This window comes from Ctenocephalides felis, unplaced genomic scaffold (genome assembly GCF_003426905.1).
Source record: "Ctenocephalides felis isolate EL2017-DRISC unplaced genomic scaffold, ASM342690v1 CF-g0.4_SCAFFOLD_01604, whole genome shotgun sequence".
NCBI classification, from domain to species: Eukaryota; Metazoa; Arthropoda; class Insecta; order Siphonaptera; family Pulicidae; genus Ctenocephalides; species Ctenocephalides felis.
The window spans coordinates 5,048,276-5,074,772 of NW_020537758.1; the positions used below are offsets into that span (position 1 = coordinate 5,048,276).

Genomic DNA, 26,497 nt, shown 5'->3' on the forward strand with positions numbered 1-26,497 from the left:
CAAAAAACAAATTGTTTTTTTATTATTGGATTTACTGTTCGGAAAAGACTTGTGGCTGAATAACCTTATCACATATATATATATATATATATATATATATATATATATATATAGATATATTATAGACCTATATATATATATATATATATATATATATATATATATTATAGACCTATAATATATATATATATATTAGGGTGGTCCTTAAAATGGTCATTTTCGAATTTCTTTGCTCCCAGGGGCTCAAATGGTTCCAAATCGATAAAAAACAATTCTCTGAAAGTTTTGGTTCTTAATATTAACGTTTAGATAGAGCGCAATTCAATCAAAGTTTGTATGGAAAGAGCATGGAAAAATTTTTGAAAATTAAAAAAAAATGTTTTAGGTATAACTTAGCGACAAATGAATGAGTTTTATTTATTCATTAGTTCGCTAAATTACATCTAAAAACCATTTTTAAAATTTTTGAAAAATTTTCCATGCTATTTCCATACAAAACTTTGATTGAATTGCGCTCTATCTAAACGTTAATATTAAGAGCTAAAACTTTCAGAGAATTGTTTTTTATCTATTTGGAACCATTTGAGCCCCTGGGAGCAAGGAAATTCGAAAATGACCATTTTAAGGACCACCCTAATATATATATATATATATATATATATATATATTATAGACCTATATATATATATATATATATATATATATATATATATATATATATATATATATATATATATACCTATAGATATATATATATATATATATATATATTTTGTTAAAACTAATTTTTAATATTTATTTCATTATATATTTGTATAAATGTTGGACATTTAATTAATAATATTTAAAAATGGTATTACAATTAACAAGTGTTAAACACAATATTATAGAAATAATAGATCAATTATTAATAGCTGATAGATTACTATTTTCTCATAGAAGATTCAGTTGTATCAAAATCAAGACATTATAATTAACAAGCGTATAAAAATCTTGGGACACTTATTATTACACAATCTACTCTTCCAGCTCTATCAGTATCAATCTTTTATATTTAATTATCAATTATTTATTCCACTACTTCAGTTTTAACAACAGCAACAGTCTCCTCGTTTCCATTATTGTTGAGTTGTTCCTTATCACAGAGTTTCATTCGATTCTGTCTCTCGAGCTTTCTCATGTCCAACCAGGCTTTGAATTGCTCGTCTTCCTTGTCTACGTCTGTGGAATAATTTTCCAGGTACAGATAGTAAGACTCTCGCAGGATTTTGAAAGCCTGCGAATCCCTGTAGGGGGTCTTTGTTAGGGGATCGAAATACTTTGCTGGTAATCTGGAAATAGAAATAGAAATAGATATATATGGATGTATATATATATATATATATATATATATATATATATAAATAGTAATATTTTCTAAAGCAACTTGATACAATTTTAAATGGAAAACTATCTGTAAGTGGAATTCTGTCTTGAGGCAATTATGGCATCGTGCCTTAAGGCAAATTGCTGGAACTTCCCGTACCGTAACGAAATGTTCGAGAAATACTGAATGTTTTCAAATAGATTATTATAAATATTGTAATATTGTCTAATATTTATAAGAATTATATAAACTGAATTGCAGTGTTGAAATTATTTGTAAAGTATATTAGAACTATAGTCAGAATTAAAAATAAAATCTGAAATATTTTCGATATACAAAAAACTAAAAAAGAAAAAAAAAAAGAAAAAAAAAGAAAAAAAAAAGAAAAAAAAAAGAAAAAAAAAAGTTTGAACAAAGAAAATTTTCTAAAGTTTGAAAAATTGTACCAAGCATTTCTGTTAGTTAAAATAAAAATAAAAACTTAAATTGTATAAAATTTTGTATGGACAAAAATATTTCTATGTGTAACAAAATTCAGATAATCTCATCTATTTTCACTTTCTAAGAAAATTTTTCAAAATCGTCTAAAGTATGAAAATTTTTACCAAGTCTATGTGAATGTCTGTTAGGTTAGGAATGATTAAAAACTTAAATTTTTGTAAAATTTTGTATGGACAAAAATATTTCTAAGTATAACAAATTTCAGATAATCTTATCTAATTTCATGTTATGTTAGCAAAATTTAATGTATTTAATGTAATACACTATGTATTATAAACATTAACTTGAAATTACACAATATTTTCACAAAATACTGATTTGAAAAAATCACAAATGGACAGTGTGTTATTCGTAGACTGGTTGAAGATGTAACATCCATTTGTGATTTTTTCAAATCAGTATTTTGTGAAAATATTGTGTAATTTCAAGTTAATGTTTATAATACATAGTGTAGTGCATTGCCATATCCTGATACCATGGATTATTAAAATTTTCCAATTTAACACTAAGATCTACTAATTGTAAGTACTAATTACTATTTTATTTTTTCTTTTCACTCCAATTCAATTGTTTTAGTTTTTAATTTTATTTTTAGTTTTCACGAAAATAGCCGAAACGTGTGGATTTAAAATAAATTTTTGAAAGAAATTCATGTTTTTTATTGATGTTATGCCCGATTATTAGACTTTGTTAATACATATGTCAACATCAAATTCAGAATCATACAATATATATATATATATATATATATATATATATATATATTAAATAATTCTCCAATGTTTTTAACAATACTTACAATGTTATGGGACACGTCTGTCTTCTTGGCTTGGCCATATCAGACTTGGGGAACACTTTGGCATAAATCTTGTTATCAACATCATTATGGAAGGAAATGAATGTCCTTTCATATCTCATTCTATCTAAAATCCTAAAAAAAATAAAAACAATTAATTACATTAATCATTATCGCACAGAAAAAATTAGGTATTAAAAAAAACAAGAAATCTATTCCACTTACTTTGGTTGTGTCCTATTAGTCTCTAAGTTCTCCTTATCGGCACCACATTTCTTCTCACTCAATTCATCTGCGTTATCTACAACTGTCGTAGCATCATCCACATCCATTTTAGAATCCTCCAAAGATTCAGTTTTAGTAGTATCTACATCCTTATTATCACTTGGTACATTGTCGTTACCATCGACATCCATTTTATCACCATCATCCTCAGCTTTGGTCTCAACCTCTTCAGGCTTAGTTGATTCTTCAATCTTTAATGGTTTTTCTACTTCCTGGTTACCATTTTGGTCTTCGGTAGTAGATTTAGAGGAGTCTACGTCTTCAGGTGTAGTTAGAGTGTTGTTATTATTTTTTACAGTATTATCGGTGATAGTTTCAGGGTCCATTGTGACTGCATAGGAATGGTATCTTATGAATGGCACAGACTGGAAGTTTTTGTCGTACCGACACTTCTTTTTTTCAATCTCCATTTGTTTATATTTATCTGTTATAATAGAAAAATATTAAATTTAAAGACGTTCGGAAAGGTTAAAAATTTAATTAATCAAGTCAAATTGTTATTAAAGGTTTATAAATAGTTTTTTCAAGTTATTGTGAATTGTGGAAGTTGTTTCAGTTCAAAATCTAACTATTCACTTGTTCTTATAATTAAATATATATATATATATATATATATATATATATATATGTATGTATATATACAGTGGCGTCGCGAGACCATGCGGGGGCGTCGGCGAAATTCGTTTGCAAGGCCCCCCCGAGTGCAAATTACTGAAACTTTCCGTGATTTAAATGTTTTAAAAGCTTTAAAATTTTTTGAAAAAATTGAAAGAAATTGACTTTTTAATTGGAAATATTTTTATTGTATTATGAAATTTGTTGAAGCGCGTAAGCGCCGAGTTTACGATTATACATTTTTACGGAACGCGAGTGGAAAGGGTTAATCTTTATAAAATATCTGATAATTTGATTTGCGTGATCATTTTTGTCCGCCAAATTGCTTTTCTTTTACTTTTTTTTATTAGATCTCTAAAATCTCCAAACTGCCTTCTTAAAAATTTAATCAGTTTTTCATCTGGTTAATAAAAATAAAATGTTTTTTCAATCATTCGGATCGGACGGTCCGTATCTTCGAAACGGCTAATTCTGCCTTTGCCAAAAACTAATCAGCACGTCTTAATGACCATATTAAAAAGTTAAAAAATAATTATTGTTAAACGAAAGTATGAGTAAATGAGATTTATTTCTAATCAAATATTTACAAAAATTTGAATAGACAAAAATTACACAAGTTAAAATAAACAAACTCTTCGGCAAAAACAGTTTGTTCTCCAGATATTAGAAAAACACTGAAATTAAATAATTATCCCGAAGAAGTTTTTTTTTGCCAAATCATTCGATTAGTTAATTTTATAATATCTCGACCGTTCAAGTCTTTCTGAATGAAAATGAATTAATAACTAATTAAACAAAATATTTCATTCTACAATTGATTAAAAAATCTATAATCAAAATATTTTGAGTACACAAATCCGCACATAGAATGGCATGACCGAAAAGTTCGGCCCATTATTTCGAAATATAATGAATTTTTATAATTAATCATTTGTCGTAGTTCCATAAAATTTATGTCAGTTTAGTGTCTAAACTTTAGACTCTAATTTAAATCTGTATACAGAGTTTTTTTTAAAAAAAAAAAAGGATTTCTGCAATTAATTACGAAGAAAACGGCGCGGCCGATCTTTACTTTCGAACAGTTTTTTGCATTTTGAATTTGATTCAGAAATGTAAAAATGTCGGATTTTTAAGAACCTTTAATTTTTTGTCGACGGTATCAAAGCTGATCGACCGATTTAAATGGATAAAGAAACATTTGATTCGTGTTGATAAATTGGCAAAGGCAGGTCCAGCGGTTTAGGAGATGCAAAAAAGGTTTCAATCAATTTGGTGATGTAGTTTTTGAAAGAACTGATCATCCGATTATAATGATTCGAAAAATATATTGCTTGTGTTGAAAGTGTGAAACAATGATTTGTTTCAAATTAACAGTATTTAATATCGCATAAGAAACACAAATAATCAGAAAATTATAACGTAAACAATCAGAGAATTATACGTCTCGCGCGAAGTTGTTAAGATTTAATAATCTATAGTGTTGACAATAGTAGATATTGTATATAAGAAATAAGAGATTAAAATGATAGTGCCCGTAAAATACTAATCACTTTATTTACTTGCACATCAGTATGAAATAAAAATTAAAAACTAAATTTTAAATAATTATATATATATATATATATATATATATATATATGACTTAAATTGTAACTATTGAATTTTAATAAAGTTCTATTCTATTCTATTCTATTCTATTCTATATATATATATATATATATATATATCTTTGCTTACCTAATGATTTCAAATTTTCAATTTCCGTAATTTTGGCCTCGGCCAAACGTTCCTCCTGAGTTGGTGACTTCATGTCCCTCTTGTACCTTCTTCGGGCTTCCTCTCGGGCCTGTTTCCTGTCCATTCGTTCTGAATCACGTTCCTTGACCCTCTGTCTGGTCAGCTCTGATTTGGCCTTGGTCGAGACTCTTGTAGATTTCCTCTCTTAATAGAAAAAAAGAAAATCAACTACTGGATGAAATCACATCCATCATCCAGCACAGAAATAACTGAATAAAATAAATTTCGAAACATTTGTAGTTTAACTGAAATAAGTGCATTTTTATCTAGTAAAACAATTGAGTTATTGTTATACTTTCATATCTGCGTTTGTATGTTTACATCAATTATTATTATTATGAATTTATTTCCTGTGATTCATCATCGCACCTGCCATAACACATACTTCACAAAGATTGCAATTAGAGGATGTTTATAGCTAAATGCTATTCGTAAACATTATTCAAAAACATGTTACTCATGTGTGTTATTTGAAAAGAGATTAAACAATTATCATTTGAATTCAAAGATTAAACAATTATCAAATGATTTGAATTAATATTTGTTATAAGTAGAAACTATTGTTACCGTAATCAGCAATTGTGGTATCTAAAGATTGTTGAGTTTTATGCTGTCTTGGTGCCCTCGGCTTCTGCTCCTGCAGCCTCTTCTTTTCTTGCTCAGATTTTTTTGGTTTATCCTGAAAACAAAAAACAAAACATCGATAAAAGTTGTATATCAGAAAATATGATCAAGATATAATTAAACATAATAAATTTCAATGAAATAAAAAAGAAGACTGATTCAATTTTTAGTTTAAAAAGTATCAAACCAGACAAAAAAAGAATTCTAGGAAAAGAAAGAACTAATTAATGTCCTAGATACTTAACTATTTTTGTTTTTTGAAATCTACTATAAGAATAAGATAAGATTAATTTATTTTACGACATTGGTGTAATTATATAATCAAAAGCGAATAGATTGGGAAAAAATTTAATATCAAATATATAATCATTAAAAACCCTCCAACATAATTAGAATTAAAACTAGCTGTAAGTGGAATTCTGTCTTAAGGCAATTAAGGCATCGTGCCTTAAGGCAAATTGCTGGAACTTCCCATACCAAAAATTATTAATTTTTTAAAAACAATTAACATTTTTGAAAAAATAAGATTTTTGAGAAACTATAAATTGGACAAAAAAAATTTTTTTCTTTATTTTGACATATTGTGGAAGATCTGAACTTTTTTTTCAAAGCATCGTACTGCTTTAACTGCATAGGGACAAAATATAAAGCGCGTAAGCGCCGCGTCGCTGTCTAACGCATAAGCATTGGTACGGAACCCATAGGAATGTTAACAAAATGTATACTTATTGTTAAAATCCCTATAAAATATCTGATAATTTGATGTGCATATGTCTAATGATCATTTTTGACCGCCAAATGGCTCATTTTTTTACTTTTTCCTCCATATCTCCGAAACCGCTAGACCTACCTTCATGAAAATTTTATCGATTCTTCATCTTGTCAATACAAGTGAAATGTTTTTTGAATTATTCAAATCGGACGCTCCGTTCTCTTAAAAACTGAGTTACCTGTTCGGCACTTTTTGCCCCGTATCTTCGGAACGGCTAGACCTGCCTTCGCCAAAAACTAATCAGCACGTCTCCTTATCAATACGAATCGAATGTTTTTTGTATTATTGAAATCGGTTGATCCGTGTTCCCGAAATCGTCGACGAAAATTTGTATCCGCACATACATACACACACACGCACACACACACATACATCCATTTTTTCTAAGGTATGCCAAAATGTTCAGAAACCTCTGAAACGTAAAGATATATAAAAATTTTCATTTTTGTTTTTTTTGCGATTACTATAACTTGCCCTACGGGAAGTTAATAATTATTGATCTAAGAAATCCTTTTTAATTACGGTTTAAGCTTATAATTTTTAAAGCTATAATTCAATACATAGTTTACCTTTCCTTAAACTCGTTTAATATAGTTTTTGACTATAATATCTTGATAAGAAAAAAATCCTGCTTATAAATATACTTGCAGTTTATAACCTAAATTGACCATCTTTAGTACTTTCTTCACCATTTTCTTTTAAGTGATGATTTTAATAAAATTTCCATTTATAAATATATATTTTACCTTGTAAGCTTTAGTAAAAGTTTTCCTCTTGCGTTTGGGTTCATCGACAACACTAGGATCTTCAATAAGTTCATCGTCTTCATCGATATCGAAATCAGAATCGACTTTGTCCTCTACTTCTTTCTCCATGCTAATGAAATTAAAATAAATTATATATATATATATATATATATATATATCTATATATATATATATATATATAAAACTATTATTATGTACGTTTCGACACTTTATGCGTGCCATCATTCACCCAAAAAACACAAAAAATTAAACATTGTCATATAAACCTTCTAATTGTGTAATAATTGAAATTATTACTTTAGAAAGATTAAAATTGATATAAAAAACTATTATTATGCACATTTCGACCCTTATATATATTATATATATATATATTGTTTTATAATTAAACAATAAGCAAAAAAATTTAAAATAAAATAAAAATATTGAAATTAAATATTATAAAAACAGGAAAAAATTGTGAACTAAAATAAATGATTAAAGTTTTGCCAGAAGTCAAAATAAACATATTAACGATGGCACGCATTTAGTGTCGAACCGTACAGTATAATAGTTTTTACAATTTCCTGTTAATTTTATGGAAAGTTTCATATTAATTTTTTAATTAAAATTTCTCTAACTGATGATGATGGCACAAATTTAGTATCGAAACGTACAGAATAAACAAATTTAGAATTTTTAATTTGAGATTTAGTTTACTCTTCAGTAGAGTCTTTTTTATTATAAAAAATGACACATTTTTCGTGTCGAAAAGTGCATAATAAAAATCTCCAGATTTTTCAAATGATGACACACATGAAGGGTCGAAACATGTATTATGCTTGCTTGTCAGTAGAGTCATTGTTTGTTATTTTATTGGTCGCTATATAATTTAATTTTTTTCTTTTCATGACAAAATTCAGTTTGCTCGTCAGTAGACTCCTCTTTATATATATAGAAATATATTTAATTTGCATTTAAGGGAAATTCAGTTTGCTCGTCAGTAGAGTCCCTTTTTTATTATATAAGTTGTTAATTTGCTCGTCAGTAGAGTCCATTTTATCTACATAGATATATTTGATTTGCTCTTAAAGGAAATTTAATTTGCTCGCCAGTGGAGTCCCTTTTTTATTATATAGAAATATATTTAATTTGCTCGTCAGTAGAGTCCTTTTAATAATATAAATTGCTATTTAATTTGCTCGTCAGTAGAGTCATTTTTTATTATATAGGTTGCTATTCAAATTGCTCGTCAGTAGAGTCATTTTTTATTAATAGGTTGCTATTCAATTTGCTCGTCAGTAGAGTCCTTTTTATTATTAAGTATGCTATGTAATTTACTCATTAGTAGGATCTCTTTTTTCCTTATAAGGACTTTTTTATACTTATAAATAAGAAAGAGACTCTACTAACGAGCAAAATAAATAGTAACCAATATAATAAAAAAGGACTCTACTGACGAGCAAATTGAATAGCGTCACACACATATAGCGTCGAAATGTACATAAAAAAAATCTATTAGCTTTTATCTAAATACAAAAAGGACTCTACTGATAAGCAAATAAGAAACATTGGTAAAAACTGCCAAATGATGACACACATATAGTGTCGAAACGTACAAAATAATATATTTGGAAAAAATGATCTACTGACATTTATCTAAATACAAAAGAGACTCTACTGACGAGCAAATAAAACCCGTTGGTATAAACTGTCAAATGATGACACACATATAGCGTCGAAACGTACATAATATTAAAAAAATATTTAAAAAATATTATCACTAGCATTTATCTAAATATAAAAGGGACTCTACTGACGAGCAAATAAAAAACGTTGGTTTTAAATTGTCAAATGATGACACACATATAGTGTCGAAACGTACATAATAATATATAAAAAATGGGTCTACGAAAAGGACTCTACTGACAAGCAAATGAAAAAACGTTGTTATAAACTGCCGAATGATGACACAGTATCGAAACGTACATAGTAATACATTAAAAAAAATCATTTACTAACATTTATCTAGATACAAAAGGGACTCTACCGACGAGCAAATGAAAACTATCAAAATGATGACACACATATAGTGCCAAAACGTACATAATATATTAAAAAAAATGGGTCTACTAACATATAATCATTATCCTCGTCAGCCTCGTCGAAGCCCCCATATGTAGTGCTGTAAAACTCATCGACTTCCTCCTCGTCGAGAAGTTTTGCCATCTTGTTCCCAGCATTTCGACGTTTCGGACGCGAACTAGCCATCTTCAGTCGAAATTAGAATATTTCTAAACTCTTTTTTCTTAATTTTATTCTCTGCAAAATCTGCAAACAAATCGAGAGAGAAAAACTTTAGGTAAAGTATTGAAACAAAATGGAGAAGGTTGGAATTTTAAAGCATGGTTTGCTATGTTTATAGAATTTTGTTTTGAAAAATTGGTTGCTTGATGCCTGAAATTTGGTAAATAAAACTTGGTGGTATTAATGTGTTTGTTTTGTTTATTATATTATATAAAATTACAGTTTTTTAATAATATGTAATTCAAACCAAAAATAATAATGCTAAATTATAAACCAATTTTTTTTAAAGTTTATTATTATTATTACATGATATTATGATATTATGACAACATATCTCAAATCATGGTAAAAATTACATTAGAATTAATAAATTTTCAGTCGAGATACTCGAAAGGCTCCGGAGCGTCCGGTTCCTTCTCCTCGGTCTCCGGTTTGGGGCCGAATGCAGCCACGGGCTCCACCAGGGTCTGGTCACCGGTTGCATCGTGTTTCACCATAACAATTCCTCCGATAGAAACATCCTTGAGAGGAGTGTAATTCGTCCCTTCGGCAATGGTAATTCCTTTTAGTTGTTGGCGCATCACGCGTGCAGGATTTGGTAACATTTCGAAGTTCGGTTCTGGTTCTTTCCTGGTGGATGTTACCGAGTCGTCGGAGGATATTGTTGTGGTCTCCGTGCCGCTGTCTGAAGGTTTGTGTGCTAAGCCTTTGGAAGGACCTGAGGTAACGCTGATTGTAGGCACAGGCTTTTTCTCTTTTTTATCCGTAGTCTCCGGTTCATCCACGTCCATTTTTATATCAATCTGATGTCCAGAATCCTTCTTTTTATCATGATCTTTCCTTTTAGCTCTAGCAGCTATGGATAGGACTGCTGTGGTTACTTTTTCACGCTCCTCGCGTTTTTTCTCTTCCAAAGGTGCAGGATAAGCGTACAAACTGGGTTTGGCTGCTGAGTGAAAATCGATTTTAGGCATTTTTAGGTCTGAGTTGAGCGCTATTAGGCATGTCGGAGTAAAAGCTAAGGATAAGCAGTGTGCCAACGGGAACCAATACCAATACTGGGTGAACACTAACATACCAACAACGGCTTGTAAATTAGTATGTCCAGTCCGCGATTGCAGGCTTACAGTAACATTTCTACCACCAGCATCTATTATACCTTGTGCCAAAATAGCACCGTACTTAGCCATCACGTCCTCGTGTTTGTTAGTGATTACCTGCGTATACAGTTGTCTGAAGAATGCGACTTTTGGACAAGCCGCTTCAGTGTGTTGTATCAAAATCATCGCAGACGCGATTAAAGCACCCTGGCGCACGAAGTTCACCGGATCAAACTTAGCCATGGGTTCCAAAAGTGCTATGGCTTCACGCAAACCAGTACCTGCACACGCTATACCCAAAGCCATGGCAGCTCCATAACGCACATGAGGATTGTAAGACTCTGCCAACAAACTTACTACTGACGGACATTGATCTGGTGTCCGGAATAACAGAAAGCCTAAACCTGTTACCGCAGCACGTCGTACATCATCATTAACATCAGACACGGCTATATGCAAAAGTTTTCTTATAGCCTGGTTGTTACCGGTGCCGCAATACGCCATGGCTAAAGTATACATACCAGAGCGTCTCAAAACCGGGTCTTTATCAGCGCACAAGCTCATAATCAACGCATCGGCTTCTTCCAACCGTGCAAACATGGTGAAGGCTATGCCCACAGCCAAACCACGCAAAATCTTCTCGTGCTGAGTCTCCTGTGCATACGCCACCATATCTTCAATAGCCCCTGCGTTTTTACTACCCAACATCACCATACCCATGGCAATACCTGCAGCTTCACCAGTAACCGCATCATCCTGGTACAAATTGAACTTGAGTTGGTCGTACACGTCTTGACGGTGTGAACCCATAGCAGCTAAACCTAGACCTAAGCAACCCCCATGACGTACCATCTCGTTCTGAGCGTCCCTCAGTTGACTCAACAAGTAGTCAATAATATTAGCACCGTGATTGGCATGGATTAAACCCAGTGCGTACAAACCACCGCCTTCAGAATACCCTGAACTCGGCCCTGTCTCTTTTGGTAAATAACTCTGCATCAAAGCTAAAGACTCGGTTTCGTGACCCCGATGAATAACACCTAACGATGCTGTGGCTGTAAGCTTAGCCCAATTTGTAGCCCTTGCTAACCAATCCAAGTTATCCCTCAAAAACTGGTCGCTTGTAGTACCACTATGCATGAACGCATTAGCAATTACTGTAGCTGTGTGACATACCGAAACCCTGACAGCTTCTTTTGTAGCGCGCAGAATTTGCAAGTCCGCATGGTTGCTCCTGATCAAAAACTGTAGTTGCAAGTCTATAGAAACTTCACCTGACAAAATACTGACTAGTTTTTCAACGCTTTGCTGGTGCGCCTTTTCACTATCCGTCAAACTTGCCAAATCACGCTCCACAACTTGTGACTTCTCACTTTCTTTCTCTTCATCAGTGACTGCTTCAGTTTCTGAAGGTGTAGGTGTCGGTGTGGGTGTTTCTGGTGCAGGTGCGCCTTGCGGCTTGGGTTGACCTCCTAAAGCACCTGGAATAGGCGCTGTAGCCCTCAATGCTTGTAACACACGACCCAAGAACTGTTGTGTGGCTGATTCGTATAAATCAAAGGCTATTTGATAAGCCATGAGTACATTGTCTTCGGAGCCTTTGGTAAGTTTATCCAGGACTTGTGCGACTGATAAAGGATCTTCAAGGAAGATTAAGCATTGGCACATGCTGACGTAGTCAGGTTTTGCTAAACCTCGGTATAAACCGACAAGGGATCTTAGTATACCTGCACGAAAACCACGGTTTTGTATGAGACTCATAGTCACTTGGAAGGCGTATGCTAACATCCCACAGACGTCATCAGATTGCATTATGGAAGCCTCAAATATATCCATACGTCTGGTCTCCAAGGCTAGACCCAAAGCCTGACGGTACTGTCCATCGTCCAAACACCTTTGAAACATTCTGTTAACAATAGCTTCTAAACGTGGATCGATAGGTTTAGCTTGTGGAGAGTTCTCAGCATGCAAAATCCTTTGTTGGGTGTAGTAGTCTATACATTTTGCAATTGTAGTGTCTACGTACTCGTTTCTACTGTTGACATCAAATAAGTTTCCAGCGCCTAAAGCGTACGTCAAGGAGTCTTCAAAAGCCCCCAAGTGGTAATAAACTTTACTTGCAACCAGAGCAGCGAGTTCGTGCTGCGAAAACACTTTATCCTCGTGCAGGATCTCAATTTTTTCAATGGCTTCCGATATCTCCGGCCAGAACTCGTCCACTATCATGTCCAGTTTTTGTAAGGCAAAAACCTTCAATTCCGGCATCGGTTCCTCCAGCAAGGAAATAATACCAGCGGCCGATGTAATATTCATTTTGATAAATCGCTTGGTACCTTTATGTCGAATAACAAGCTGTGTTACTCAAAATAACGAAAGTGTAGTGGCTAAATTAATAGATATTTAGATGTAGATTGAAATACTGTTTATCTCACCTTGTGTATGTGTTTAATTATAGATTATTTTCGTTCCAAAATCATAATAATTTTGCAAATCACTATGGTCGCTTGATTTCTTGTTATTTCACTTCACACACCACTGTACAATGAAGAGTGGAAAGAAATTACGAAGCCACGCAATTGTATTGCCACATTGGGTAAAAAACGCGGGAAATTAAACCTACAGCAAAATAAATTTGGCGGTAAAAAATTTAATAAACTATTTAGAAGCATTCAAACAATATAACCTTATATATAACTTAAGGTTTTTCAATATAACACATTAAATTTTAATATTTAACTTTTTTTTAAACATTTTTATTACAAAACTTCAAAGTCTAGTTCAATGATTACTCACAAGCGGCGCTGACGTCATATCATTTGACAGTTGGCCACCTTTGCGCAAACTTTTGACATTTAACATAACCTCAAAACACACATTTTTGAATTTTAAATTTTTCAAAATGGTTTTTATATATTTTTATTTATAATAATAAACTTTTTGTATTGCTTAAGTAATTAATTGAGAAAAAATGTACAAAAATTTGATATGTTTTGTGGCACGAAAAATTAAATATAACCACCAATCATTTTATATCAGAAGGTAATAATATAAATATAATTATATAGGTACATATATATATATATATATATATATATATATATATTGTATTTAATATCATTCTTGTTTTAAATTTAGGTTTAGCACAGAACTTGTAAAGCAAGAAGAAGTGTTCTCACCGATTAATTATGAATATGATAAGATTCCAGCAGAAAACATCAGAAATTTTAGTATAATTGCTCATGTAGATCATGGTATGAACAATTAACATCACAAATAACACCAGGTTCAAAGTTTACTTCATGATTTTTATTATTTTGTAGGTAAAAGCACGCTAGCTGATCGCTTGCTTGAAATTACAGGCACCATAAAGTCTGTAGGGACTCAAAATCAAATTTTAGACAAACTACAGGTGCATATTTACAATAATACTTATAACATATAAAATAACATTAATAATGATTATTAATTTTTGTTATCTAGGTGGAAAGAGAGCGTGGTATAACAGTAAAAGCACAGACTGCATCTTTAATATACAATTATAAAGGCAAGCCATATCTTTTAAATCTTATAGATACACCTGGACATGTTGATTTTGCAAATGAGGTAAATTCCTATCAACCTTATACATATTTAATCAATAAATCCAATTATCTATTTCTATTTCTAGGTTTCTCGGTCTTTAGCAGCTTGCCAAGGCGTGATACTCCTAGTAGACGCCAACCATGGTGTCCAGGCACAAACCGTAGCCAATTTTTACCTAGCCTTCGGACGTGACTTAACTATAATTCCAGTTTTGAATAAGTGTGATTTAAAAAATGCGAATCCTGATAGGGCTTGTGAACAACTACAGACTTTGTTCGATATTCCCACTGAAGAAGTTTTGAGGGTAAAATATTAAAATAATATGTTGTAAAAAAGAGAAATGTAGTGTAATGGTTTATTAATTGTGATTGTTTTTGTTTTCTAGATATCTGCAAAAATGGGTACGAATGTTGAACAAGTCTTGGATGCTGTTGTGGAAAAAATACCACATCCGGTAGTGAACAGAAAAGAGACATTTAAGGCTTTGTTGTTCGATAGTTGGTAAGTTTAACAAGTTTTATTAATTTGTTTGGTTTTTAAATAATTTATACAGTATTGTTTTTGGAAAAATATAAGATATGTTAATTATTTTCAATATTATTTGGCAAAATACTTTAAAAATGAAAAATATATGAAAAACATGGAAAGACACATTGAAAATTACCTTTTTCTTAGAAGATATAAGGAAAAAATGAATACAAATTCTAAAATAAGCTTTGTTAAAGGAATTATAATCAAAATATGAGTTAATTGTCTAAAAATGAACTTCTTATACCTTAAAAATGAGTTTTTTCTAAGAAATTGTGAGAAAAATATTGATAAATGTCTAAAAAATGTGCTTTTTTTTTAAAGAAAATTTAGAGAAAATATGAATAGATATCTAAAAATATACTTTTTCTTCATAAAAACAAGTTAAATGTGGATAAACACTCTAAAAATGAGCTTTTTCTAGTAAATTATGGAGAAAATGTATTGGAAAATATTCTAAAAATTATATTTTTCTTCAAAAATGTAGGAAAACACATTAAAAATAAATCTTTTCTAGGCCAGTATAGAATTGTGTGAGTCTTTTCTCAAAAATATTAAGAAATAAATATTTCCCATATTTTCTATGAAGAAAATGTGAGAAAATTCTCTAAAAATCAGATTTTTTATAAAAATGTAGGATTTTCCCTAAAAGAGGAACTTTTCTAGGAAATTATATGAGAAAATATTCTAAAAATGAGTTTTTTTTAAAAAAAAAAAGAAAATACTTTAAAGATTAGCTTTTTCTAGGAAAAACATGAAAAAATACCCTAAAATTGGAGCTTTTCCAGGAAATCATAGGGAAAATATGAGAAAATATTCTAAAAATGAGCTTTTTCTAGGAAAATTTAGTAAAAACATGGGAAAATACCCTGAATGTGGGACTTTTCTAAGGAAAAATTGTGAAAATTTAGGAAACTCTAAAAATGAGATTTTCTAAAAAATGAGCTTTTTACAGAAAACGTAAGAAAAATATGGATAAATACTTTGAAAATAAACTTTCTAGAGAAAAGTAGGAAAATTATAGATATAATCTCTAAAAATTAGCTTTTTTTAGGAAATTATTGTGGAAATATGAGAAAACACTAAAAATCAGACTTTTTACGAAAAACATGAGAATATATTATTTTATATGGAAAATAGGAGAAAATTCTCTAGAATGAGATTTTTTGAGAAAATGTAGGGAAACACCTTAAAAATGAGTTTTTTTTTAAGAATTATAGGGAAAATACTCTAAAAATGAGAATTTTTTAAGAAAAATATAGGAAATACATGGAGAAATAAATTTTATCTGAAAAAATATGGGTATATATCCTAAAAATAAGCTTCTTCTAATGAATTATAGAAGTATGAGAAATAATCTTAAAAATGAGCTTTTTCTAGGAGAATATAGGAAAAACGTGGGTAAACATCCTAAAAGTGGGACTCTTCTAGGGAATTGTAGAGAAAATGTGAGAAAATACTCTAAAAATGATTTTTTTATAGATAAACGTAAGAAAAATATGGGAACATATATTAAAATGTGTTTTCTATGGAATATAAAAAATATGTATAAACACTCTATAAATGAGCTTTTCCTAGAAAAACGTAAAAAAATGTGTGAAAATGCCCTAAACCCTATAAGCAATACTCTAAAAATTTACTTATTCTAAGAATATATATCAAAAATATGAAAACATACCCTGAAAATAAACTTTATCCAGAAAAATGTAAAAAAATGTCCTAAAAATTAACTTTTTCTAGGAAATATAGGGAAAATTTGGAATGGTACCCTAGATATGAGATTTGGTAAGAAAATTTAGGAAAAATGTGGATAAATGTCTAAAAATGAGCTTTTCCTAAAAAAATACAGAAAAATATTCTAAAAATGAACTTTTTGTAGAAAAATATAGGGAAAATATGGAATAGTACTTTAGATATGAGATTTGGTAAGAAAATTTAGGAAAATGTGGATAAATGTCTAAAAATGAGTTTTTTCTAAAAAAAAATTATAGGAAAAATGAGTAAACGATTTTTTTCTAAGAAAATATAGAGAAATCATGAGCAAAACATGAGCATTTTTTTTTAAAAAATGTAGGAAAAATATGGATACAAATGAGCTTCTAAGAAAATGATGTAAAAAATGAGAAAACTAGGCTTTTCTAAGAAGTTATCTAAAAAAGATATGCTTTTTCTAGGAAAATTTAGGAAAAATACTCTAAAAAAAGTTTTTGTATAAAAGGAAACGTATGGGAAAATAAGGAAACATATGGGAAACACCTATCCATCTTAGAGTTTGTAAAAAATTGAAATCTTTTAGTATTTTATCAATATCAATAGTATGTCTTAAACATACATGTTTACTGGGTATTCAGTATTTTTTCAATATCTTTAAAATTTAACTCAAATTATAAGTAATTGTACTAATAGAGACCTGTATCACTCCTGAAGACTCATTTATTTTACAAACGATAAATAAAAATCATGTGTTTAAATTAGAGATAAAACTAAAAAATTAAAATTGAAACTCTAGAGACTTTATAATATTTACTCAACAGGTACGACAAATTCAGAGGAGTACTTTCCCTTATATATGTAACAGATGGCGAAGTTAAAGTCGGCGACCAAATTGCATTTTACCACACTGGTAAAACTTACGAGGTGAAGACTGTTAGCATGCTCAGACCTGATGAGGAAAAAGTCGAGAAATTGTAAGCCTAATAATAATTAAATTTTTACCACTATATTTTACCATTAATAATGTTTTTTGTGTCTTTTTTCCCAAGAGTTGGTGGCCAAGTAGGTCTCATCGGTTGCAACATGAGGACGAGTAAAGAAGCTTTGATAGGAGACACTTTGCATTTGAAAGGAAAAACTATAGAACCGTTTTCGGGGTTCAAACCTGCACAACCTATGGTATTTGCAGGTAATAAAGAATTATATAACAAATTATATTTACTAGCTAATACTAATTTTTTTTCCTCAGGTGTTTATCCTGCGGAGCAATCTCAACATGTTATGTTAAGAAGTGCAATTGAAAAATTGGTCTTGAATGATTCTGCAGTAAGCGTTAGCACTGATTCCAGGTAATAATAGATAGTTAAGGTATAGTAAGTTATGGGTATAGTTTATAAATTTAATTTTGTGGTTATAGTCCTGCCCTAGGTCAAGGTTGGCGTCTAGGTTTCCTCGGACTTTTGCATTTAGAAGTTTTTTCCCAAAGACTTCAGCAAGAACACGGGGCAGAGCCTATATTGACGGCACCTTCAGTAACCTACAAGGTTTGATGGACAAAAAATTGATATTATTATATATATATATATATATATATATATATATATATATATACAGGGTGTTCTATAGAGAAAATGTGCGAAAATTCTCTAAAAATCAGATTTTGTGGAAAATGGTAGGATTTTCCCTGCAAGTGGGACTTTTCTAGCGAATTACAGGGAAAATATGAGAAATTATTCTGAAAATGAGCTTGTTATAAAAAAGATGTTAGGAGAAAAATGAGAAAATATTCTAAAAATGAGCGTTTTCTAGGAAAATGTAGGAAGAACATGGGAAAATACCCTAAAAGTACGACTTCTCTAGAAAAATATGAGAAAATACTCTAAAAATGAGCTTTCTCTGGGAAAAAACATGGAACAATATCTTAAAATTGGGGATTTTATAGGGAATTATAGGAAAAATATGAGAGAATACTCTGAAAATTCAGGAAAAACATGAAAAAATAACCTAAAATTTGGACTTTTCTAGGAAAATATAGAGAAATATGGGAAATTAGTCAAACATTGACCCTTTTCTAGGAAAATGCAGGAAAATACCCTAAAATTGGAGCTTTTCTAGGAAATCATAGGAAAAATATTAGTAAATATTCTAAAAATGAGCTTTTTCTAGGAAAATGTAGGAGAAACATGGGAAAATACTCTGAATGTGGAATTTTTTTAGGGAATCGTATGAAAAATATGAGCAAATACTCTTAAAATAAGCTTTTTCTAGGAAAATTTAGGAAAAATATGGAAAAATACCCTAAAAGTTGGGATTTTATAGAGAATTTCACATTTATATATATATATATATATATATATATATATATATATATAGGGTGTCCCAGAACTCAACGTCAAGCCGAATCGGGCTGATATGAAATTTTTATTTTAATTCTTATGTTTGGAAGTTGTGAGCTTTCAAGTGCAATTTAGAGTAAAATTTCATAAGAGTTTCGAAAATATAACGAAAATTATCTAGAATATGGGTAAACGTCCTAAAAATGAAATTTATCTAAAACAAATATGGCTAAATATCCTAAAAATAAACTTTTCCTAATGAATTGTAGAAAAAGTACGACAAAATATCTTCAAAATGAGCTATTTCTAGAAAATTGTAGGAATTATATGACAATCTACTCTAAAAATGTGCTTTTATAAGAAAATATGGACAAATTTCTAAAAAGAAATAAATAAGTTTCTACAGAAATATGGGAGAAGTAGCAAAATACTTCAAAATGAGCTTTTTCTATAAAATTATCGGAAACATATAGGAAAATATCTTGAAATGAGTTTCATAGTAAAATTTCATAAGAGAACGATTAAAATTTCATACAAGTAAGAGGAAAATTTCATAAGAGTAAGATTAAGATTAAAATTTTAACTGTTGGCATGGAATCGTAGTAAATTTTATCTAGTTTCTCCGTATCTAACTGAAAAGGGGTGCTTTCATATGATATTTGTGAGTAATTTGACAAAAACCAAAAAAATATCCCGAATTTTCTATTTAATGCTAAAGAATATGAAAGATGGAATTCAAAGTCGTTTTATCCCAAACTTTTTATACCGGAGCGTATATAACTGTTGGCATTATATATATATATATATATATATATATATATATATATATATATAAATTATATATAATTTATTTTTATAGGTAAAACTACACGGTAAAAGAATAATAAACGAGCACGGTTCTGACGAAATTTTCGTATCAAATCCTGCACTAATGCCCGACGACCTGCACATTATCGAATACTTTGAACCAATGGTAAAAGGTACACAAAAACAACAAACCACACCAATAATCTTATATTTATTAACAATTTTTTTCCTACTAGCCACCATACTAACTCCTGACTCATACATGGGGCCAATACTTGGTCTTTGCATTGAAAGAAGAGGGATACAAAAGTCTTCAACAAATGTTGACGATGAAAGAGTCATGTTGCAATTTGAGATGCCACTTTGTGAAGTTGTTTTGGATTTTCATGATAAAATCAAAAGTATGAGCTCTGGGTATGCCAGTTTCGATTATGAAGACATTGGTTACAAAAGCAGCAACTTGGCAAAAGTAAGATGATAATAGATATAAACACTTATCCATTAATATTTATTTATATTAAATAAATGTATTTTTAAATGTGTGTATTTTTTCCAGATGTATATATTACTGAATGGCCAAATTGTTGACGAATTAACGACAATAGTTCATGTAACAAAAGCCTCACAAGTTGGCAAAGCCTTAGTGGCCAAACTCAAAGAACAAATTCCTAGACAAATGGTGCAAATTGCTATACAAGCTAGTGTTAATGGTAAAATTGTAGGCAGGGAGACGATTAAGGCCTTCAGGAAGGACGTCACTGCTAAATTGGTAAAATACTAATAATAGTTAATTATATATATATATATATATATATATATATATATATATATATATATATCATTATCTTTTTTTCAGTATGGTGGTGATGTGACAAGACGTATGAAACTGCTCAAGCAACAAGCAGAAGGCAAAAAAAAGATGAGGTCCATAGCAAATATACAAATACCTAGAAATACTTTCATAGACGTATTGAAAAGATAATTTGTAAATACTAATTATATTTTAATATAGCTAATTTATAAATACTTTAATGACTACGATGAGTTTTCTTCTGTTTGTTTATTCTTTTTACTCATTTTGGGTCCTTTCCATGCTTTTCCACGTAGAGCACGCATCCTATTCATTTCATCTTTGAAGTCTTCGTGTTCGTCTCTGTATAAACCATAATATCTTAGTCTCATCATCAGGCTGTAGGTTTCTACGTGCCTGGGGTAGTAATCGACGATTTCTGGACGTTTTTCTAGGGGCTTTTCACTAAACATACGGAGAACCTAAAAAAATTAAATACATACATACATATATATATATAGTTATTTATTTATTTATTATTATTATTTTTTCTACTTACCCTCAGAGATTTAGGGTTAGTAGGTCTTGTAACCTCCCCAAAGATCCTATTTGACAAATGGTTCATCCTCCTCGCATAATTAGTGGCCAATTTCGATAATTCCGCATATTTATGCATATTTGTTTCTGCAATTGAATTAATTATTGTTGTAAATATTAGAGAATTTATGTCAAGGCAGCAAAAGGTCAAACATGCGCATTGAGTTAAAACGACTTATTCAGCAAAAACATGTAACAAAGTGCGTGGAAGGAATTTAAATAGATATAAATTATTCAAGTGAGTAGAAATTAAGGGTTATATGTTATAAATGTTTGTAATTACCTGTTTATTGATTTGTGATATTAATTTGTTGTTTTTGTAATGGTGTTATGTAAAAAAAAACGATTTGACGTTTGTTGAACAATTTTAGGTTAGGACGTGAAGTTGCCTGGTGAAAGGAGATTGTAATTGTGGCGGGAAATTTGAATTTAAATTTATAATTGATTTAAATTTTTACATTTTTGCAATTGAATATATAAATAATAGAATAAATATTACTAAATTCCGTATGGTTTCTCATACTTAATGATTATTAAATATATTCCTTTCAAAATTAAATAAAAAAAAATATTCGCAAGTACACCAGTTTGATATAGTGTTAAAATCAAATAAGTCTGACTCTTATTTTTTAAAAAGTATAAGTAAAAATTAAGGTTTATATATTATAATTGTTTTTAATCACTTGTTTATTGATTTGTAATATTAATTTGTTGTTTTTTTAATGTAAAAAAAATACAATTTGACGTTTTTTGTACAATGTTATGTTAAGACGTGAAGTTGTCTGATATGAGGAGATTGAATTTGTGGCGGCAAATTTAAATTCAAATGATTCAAATTTTACAAATTATGAATTTTACAATTGAATATATAAAAGAGTACAATTTTCAAAGTCTCATCACAATTTAATCATTAATATGTTGTAATTATAAAAATAAAAACAATTGGTTTCTCAGACTTAATGAATATTAAATTTATATACTTAATTTTCACAAGTTTTTCTTGATTTTCTCCTACAAGGTGAAAGATACATAAAAACTTTGTTTGGACAAAAGATGCAGAATAACATTACAAACAAAATGATATATAAATCGTTATGTGTGTACATATAATTTTCTCCAGATTTTACAATTTTCCTTACATTTTACCACAGCAACTCACTTGTAGGCCAAACCGTTCAAAATACAAAGTTGCATTATATGGAAGAAAAACTAAGAATATCAAGACCTTTCCAACGATGTACAATACTTTATATAGTCACTTTATAAAAATATCCAAATAATATACACTTTGCATTTCAACACTTCAATATTCATACAAATTCTGTACTAATTTAAAACAAAGTTTATCTGGGGTTAATATAAAATAAGTCTAATATTTATTCTTTTATTTCAGTATGTATGAGATATGTTGTTGACCCGTCCGAAGCAGATGGCCGGCTTTATACCATTAGTGGCCGTGTCCTTAGCTTTTATATTTCTAGTCCAATTGAAAATTTTATATGATAACACACAGAAAACCAATAGAATCAATGGATACAAATCAGAGGTAATAACTAGGACACATACAACCCTAAACTTCCAACCTGTGATAGTCATTTTAGTAATTGAATCAATTTTCATTCCTTTCCCAGTAAACATGCGATATGGTCACAACATCGTGGCAATATTTTATTTAGGTCGTGTGACATGCGGTCCCCATATTCATTTTCGTCGATATTTCATGGATACGGCCGCAAATTTATGTAACTATCGAACAACTATCGAGGTTCGGTCTCTGGCGCACGCGGCGTTCGTGATACATGAAAATCGACGTTGACCCACATATGTTTGTTTATTATGATAAGACCGTCTGACGTAAGGCGTTAACCCCAGTCATGACGTCATTGGCGAATGAAAACGATTCGGTCATGACGTCATACAAAATGGCGACTCAGTTATGACGTAATAGCACCTGAAAGTGATGACGTAATGCAATTAATATTCTTTTCTGTACGAATAAGCATTTATTTACGTGAATAATAAGAAATTTTACAATATTTAAATATTACAAATTAGAATTGTAGTTTAGAAATTATAAAATTTTAACATGAACTATACTAGAAAACTATTTACAAATTATTCAATCTTAACATATTAATAACAGTATATTTAATGAAAATTGTTGTATATCTATTTATATATATATAGATAGAACATATAGAACGTAATTCTATTTTTGGGGCGTGAAGTGTGAAGTGTTGCATAAGTATTCTATCGCCACTTCCTTATACATCAAACAGCCTGCCTATTTTTCATTATTTCATTCTATCGCCAGTTCATTGCATCAAATGCCAGGATACAGATTATGCACATATGACATACTGCCCCAAATTTTGGAAGTTTTCTAAAACAAATTCAAACATAATGTGATTTACTGTATATAATATAATATATATATACAGCTACCATATGTGTAGCTACCTACATGTTCAGTGTACAAATCTCCATCATCTTAAAGTCGCTTTTACATATACATTTTTAACACTGACTGATTTCATTCTATCGCCAGTTCAATACATCAAATGCGAGGATACAGGATATTCATATATGATGCACTTCTTGGAAGTTTTCTAAAACAATTTGAAACATAATGTGTTTTATTGAATCTAATAATATATATACCACTCCATATGTGTAGCAACTTACATATTCAGGAGACAAATCTAAATCGTCTTCGAGTCGCTTTTGCACATACATTTTTTTTAACCTGATTGAATTCATTCTATCTTCAGTTCATTATACATCAATACATCAATCAAGTTCATGCATATATGACATACTGTTCCCAATTTTAGAGGTTTTCTAAAACAATTATAAATATAATGTATTTGTTACCAAATAATATATATACAGCAACTATATATGAATCAACTTACATATTAAGAAGATAAATCTCCATTATCTTCAATTTGCTCCTAAACATACATTATTTGAGCCTGTCTAAAGATCTGTATATTGTTCATCGTTTCATTCCAATTTTGTACGACTTCTGAAATAAATATGAACATGGCATACGTGTTTGCTGTTTATATATATTTGTATAGCTATTATATTTGTAGTGACTTACATATTCAAACAATCATTCTCGATCTGCTTCTCAACCGACTAATTTAAGAGATTTAAGAAGTGAGGTTATGTCGAACACATGGATATGTTAATGTCTTAATTTAGTAAAATAATTATTTTAACCTTGCTAAACGATCCTTATTATTGTCCTCAGATTTTGTAAGATATGCTATTTGGTTACCTCCTTTGTCATCTAAAGAAATCGACATAAAATAACGTTTCTTCATCCCAGGATATAATGCACTAAATGGAATTCAAAATCGTGAAGTAATTACATATCTATATAAATAATATATGATATACTTACGATGTCATTTTTCTACACTTTTCTACAATTATCATAAACAAGTTGCTTAACTAAACGAATGTAATTATTATACTAAAGAAAATATAACTTGATGCATGATAAATTCGTGACATTTTGCGCCATTTTGTACGCGGTTTTAGGTTAGCTTTCGTCAAAGAAACAGTCGGTTCCACCAGTGGCCACGGCGCGCTGATGTAAAGCTTTCTTTGTATGGTCACACACACCAGCACACAACGCACACAACGCAGCGCACGACGCGTTTGCTTCACGCCGTGTGACGTCATTGATTATGCTTTGCATGTGTGCTAACACACACCAGCGCACGACATGTATCTCACATGAAATTCAACGATGTCATTACCCCCGACAGCGCGTGTTTATGTCTCGTGAGACAACTCAATGCGAGCTTTGCGTGTATTGTAACACACACAAGCGCACGCAAGTTTAAAATCCTCTTGTGGCGTAGATTCGATAACCGCATTATAATAACGATGTCGATATTATAGAAGATCACATCGCGTGTTTACTGGGTTGATTAAAATACAAAGATTTATTTTGGCTATCCTCTTATTCAATTTTAATAATTTCTTTTTTCTAGGCCGAAGAATTGACAGAAAAAATGCAAAACTTAGAAAAAACTGCTGTGCGTAGTGATAATATAATTCAACAAGTGGCTTCTTATATTCGTAACAAAAAGCATTTATTAAAAAGAAACTGATATGTACTGGATTTAGTAGAAACTTACCACTAATTTTATATATATAATGATCTCTTAACAATTTATAAACTATGTACTTATAACAGTATTAATAATACATACAATATATATATATATATATATATATATATATATATATATATACTGAATTCCATTTTAGTAACAAACCAAATAACAAACCATGTTATAATTTAAATTATATATATAATTGCTTTTATTTGTTATATTTTTGTAGAGTTTATATAAATATATTAATATATAGCATTATTAAAATAAATTAATTTAGATTATTAATTAGTTATGTTACAATTTTATAAAAATGATAATAAAGGGAATACTTAACAAATAAACAAATAAAGAAAACTTGTTTGATTTCTATGTTAATAGAAGGGATTTCAAATATTTTGCTAAATATTTATATAATATTATATATATATATATATATATATATATATATGGAGGTGTAGTAGTCCTCCATATTAATACCAATATTATCCAAATTGTAGTAATAATAAATTCCATAAAATATTATTTATATTTGGTTTATTTTATGTATGATTAATATCCACGACACTATGTGTTGTCATATTTATCGTTAATAAAATGTGATTGGTATTTTCTTATTTATAATAGAAAAGAAAGGTTTTGAAAATTATACATTTTGGCAAGTTCGACTAGGGAGAAACAAAAACCGTGTCCGATCTGACACTTGAATTTCCTTTTGTTTTTCTCAGTGCTGTCACTATATGGGCCAATCTGTCCAGAGACATGTGATGCGTGTTGACAAGCCGCTATGCGTACGAATATTGTTTATTATGACAATAGTAATAACACTATGTGTGATTATATTGATCATTTACAAAAACGTAGATGTTATTTCAGTATTTATAATAAAAAAAGGAAAAAAGTTAAGAATTATAATTTTGGCATTTCGAACATTGAGCAAACAAAAACGAGATCTGATCTGACACTTGAATTTCCTTTTGGTTTTCTCAGTGCTGTCACTATATGGGCCAATCTGTCCAGAGACATGTGATGCGTGTTGACAAGCCGCTATGCGTGTTGGCAACCCGCTACATATATATATATATATAATGATTAAGTT

The 26,497-nt window shown here is 30.0% G+C and overlaps 4 protein-coding genes and 1 long non-coding RNA gene across 6 annotated transcripts; 1 reads left to right on the top strand and 4 right to left on the bottom strand.

Annotated features, from left to right (window-relative positions):
* Positions 1-1,069: 1,069 nt before the first annotated feature.
* On the bottom strand, positions 1,070-7,631 carry LOC113372901 (vacuolar protein sorting-associated protein 72 homolog). The gene is made up of 6 exons (XM_026613238.1): positions 7,503-7,631; positions 5,928-6,039; positions 5,301-5,504; positions 2,889-3,372; positions 2,667-2,798; positions 1,070-1,331 (listed from the first exon to the last, which is right to left on the bottom strand). The coding sequence occupies exons 1-6, from the start codon at positions 7,629-7,631 to the stop codon at positions 1,070-1,072; spliced, it is 1,323 nt and encodes a 440-aa protein (XP_026469023.1).
* A 2,506-nt stretch (positions 7,632-10,137) lies between these two features.
* LOC113372166 (26S proteasome non-ATPase regulatory subunit 1) lies at positions 10,138-13,446 on the bottom strand. The gene is made up of 2 exons (XM_026612496.1): positions 13,342-13,446; positions 10,138-13,242 (listed from the first exon to the last, which is right to left on the bottom strand). The coding sequence occupies exon 2, from the start codon at positions 13,220-13,222 to the stop codon at positions 10,184-10,186; it is 3,039 nt and encodes a 1,012-aa protein (XP_026468281.1). The 5' UTR covers positions 13,223-13,242; positions 13,342-13,446; the 3' UTR covers positions 10,138-10,183.
* A 378-nt stretch (positions 13,447-13,824) lies between these two features.
* On the top strand, positions 13,825-25,350 carry LOC113372170 (translation factor GUF1 homolog, mitochondrial). Its single transcript, XM_026612500.1, has 16 exons — positions 13,825-13,948; positions 14,045-14,160; positions 14,230-14,318; positions 14,390-14,512; positions 14,577-14,795; positions 14,877-14,992; positions 17,554-17,706; positions 17,782-17,921; positions 17,982-18,081; positions 18,150-18,276; positions 19,928-20,048; positions 20,112-20,344; positions 20,432-20,644; positions 20,732-20,860; positions 22,656-22,808; positions 25,273-25,350. Exons 1-14 carry the CDS (start codon positions 13,878-13,880, stop codon positions 20,855-20,857), a joined length of 1,947 nt encoding a protein of 648 aa, XP_026468285.1. The 5' UTR covers positions 13,825-13,877; the 3' UTR covers positions 20,858-20,860; positions 22,656-22,808; positions 25,273-25,350.
* LOC113372171 (28S ribosomal protein S33, mitochondrial) lies at positions 20,903-21,650 on the bottom strand. Its single transcript, XM_026612501.1, has 3 exons — positions 21,546-21,650; positions 21,225-21,349; positions 20,903-21,147 (listed from the first exon to the last, which is right to left on the bottom strand). The coding sequence occupies exons 2-3, from the start codon at positions 21,339-21,341 to the stop codon at positions 20,911-20,913; spliced, it is 354 nt and encodes a 117-aa protein (XP_026468286.1). The 5' UTR covers positions 21,342-21,349; positions 21,546-21,650; the 3' UTR covers positions 20,903-20,910.
* On the bottom strand, positions 23,605-25,189 carry LOC113372954. Of its 2 annotated transcripts, XR_003366818.1 has the most exons (7): positions 24,675-25,189; positions 24,491-24,610; positions 24,369-24,406; positions 24,178-24,290; positions 23,948-24,103; positions 23,727-23,871; positions 23,605-23,645 (listed from the first exon to the last, which is right to left on the bottom strand). It is a non-coding gene; the product is annotated as an uncharacterized LOC113372954 (long non-coding RNA). The 2 variants fall into 2 exon arrangements; XR_003366817.1 differs by having other exon boundaries at positions 24,369-24,610; positions 24,675-25,188.
* Positions 25,351-26,497: the final 1,147 nt, after the last annotated feature.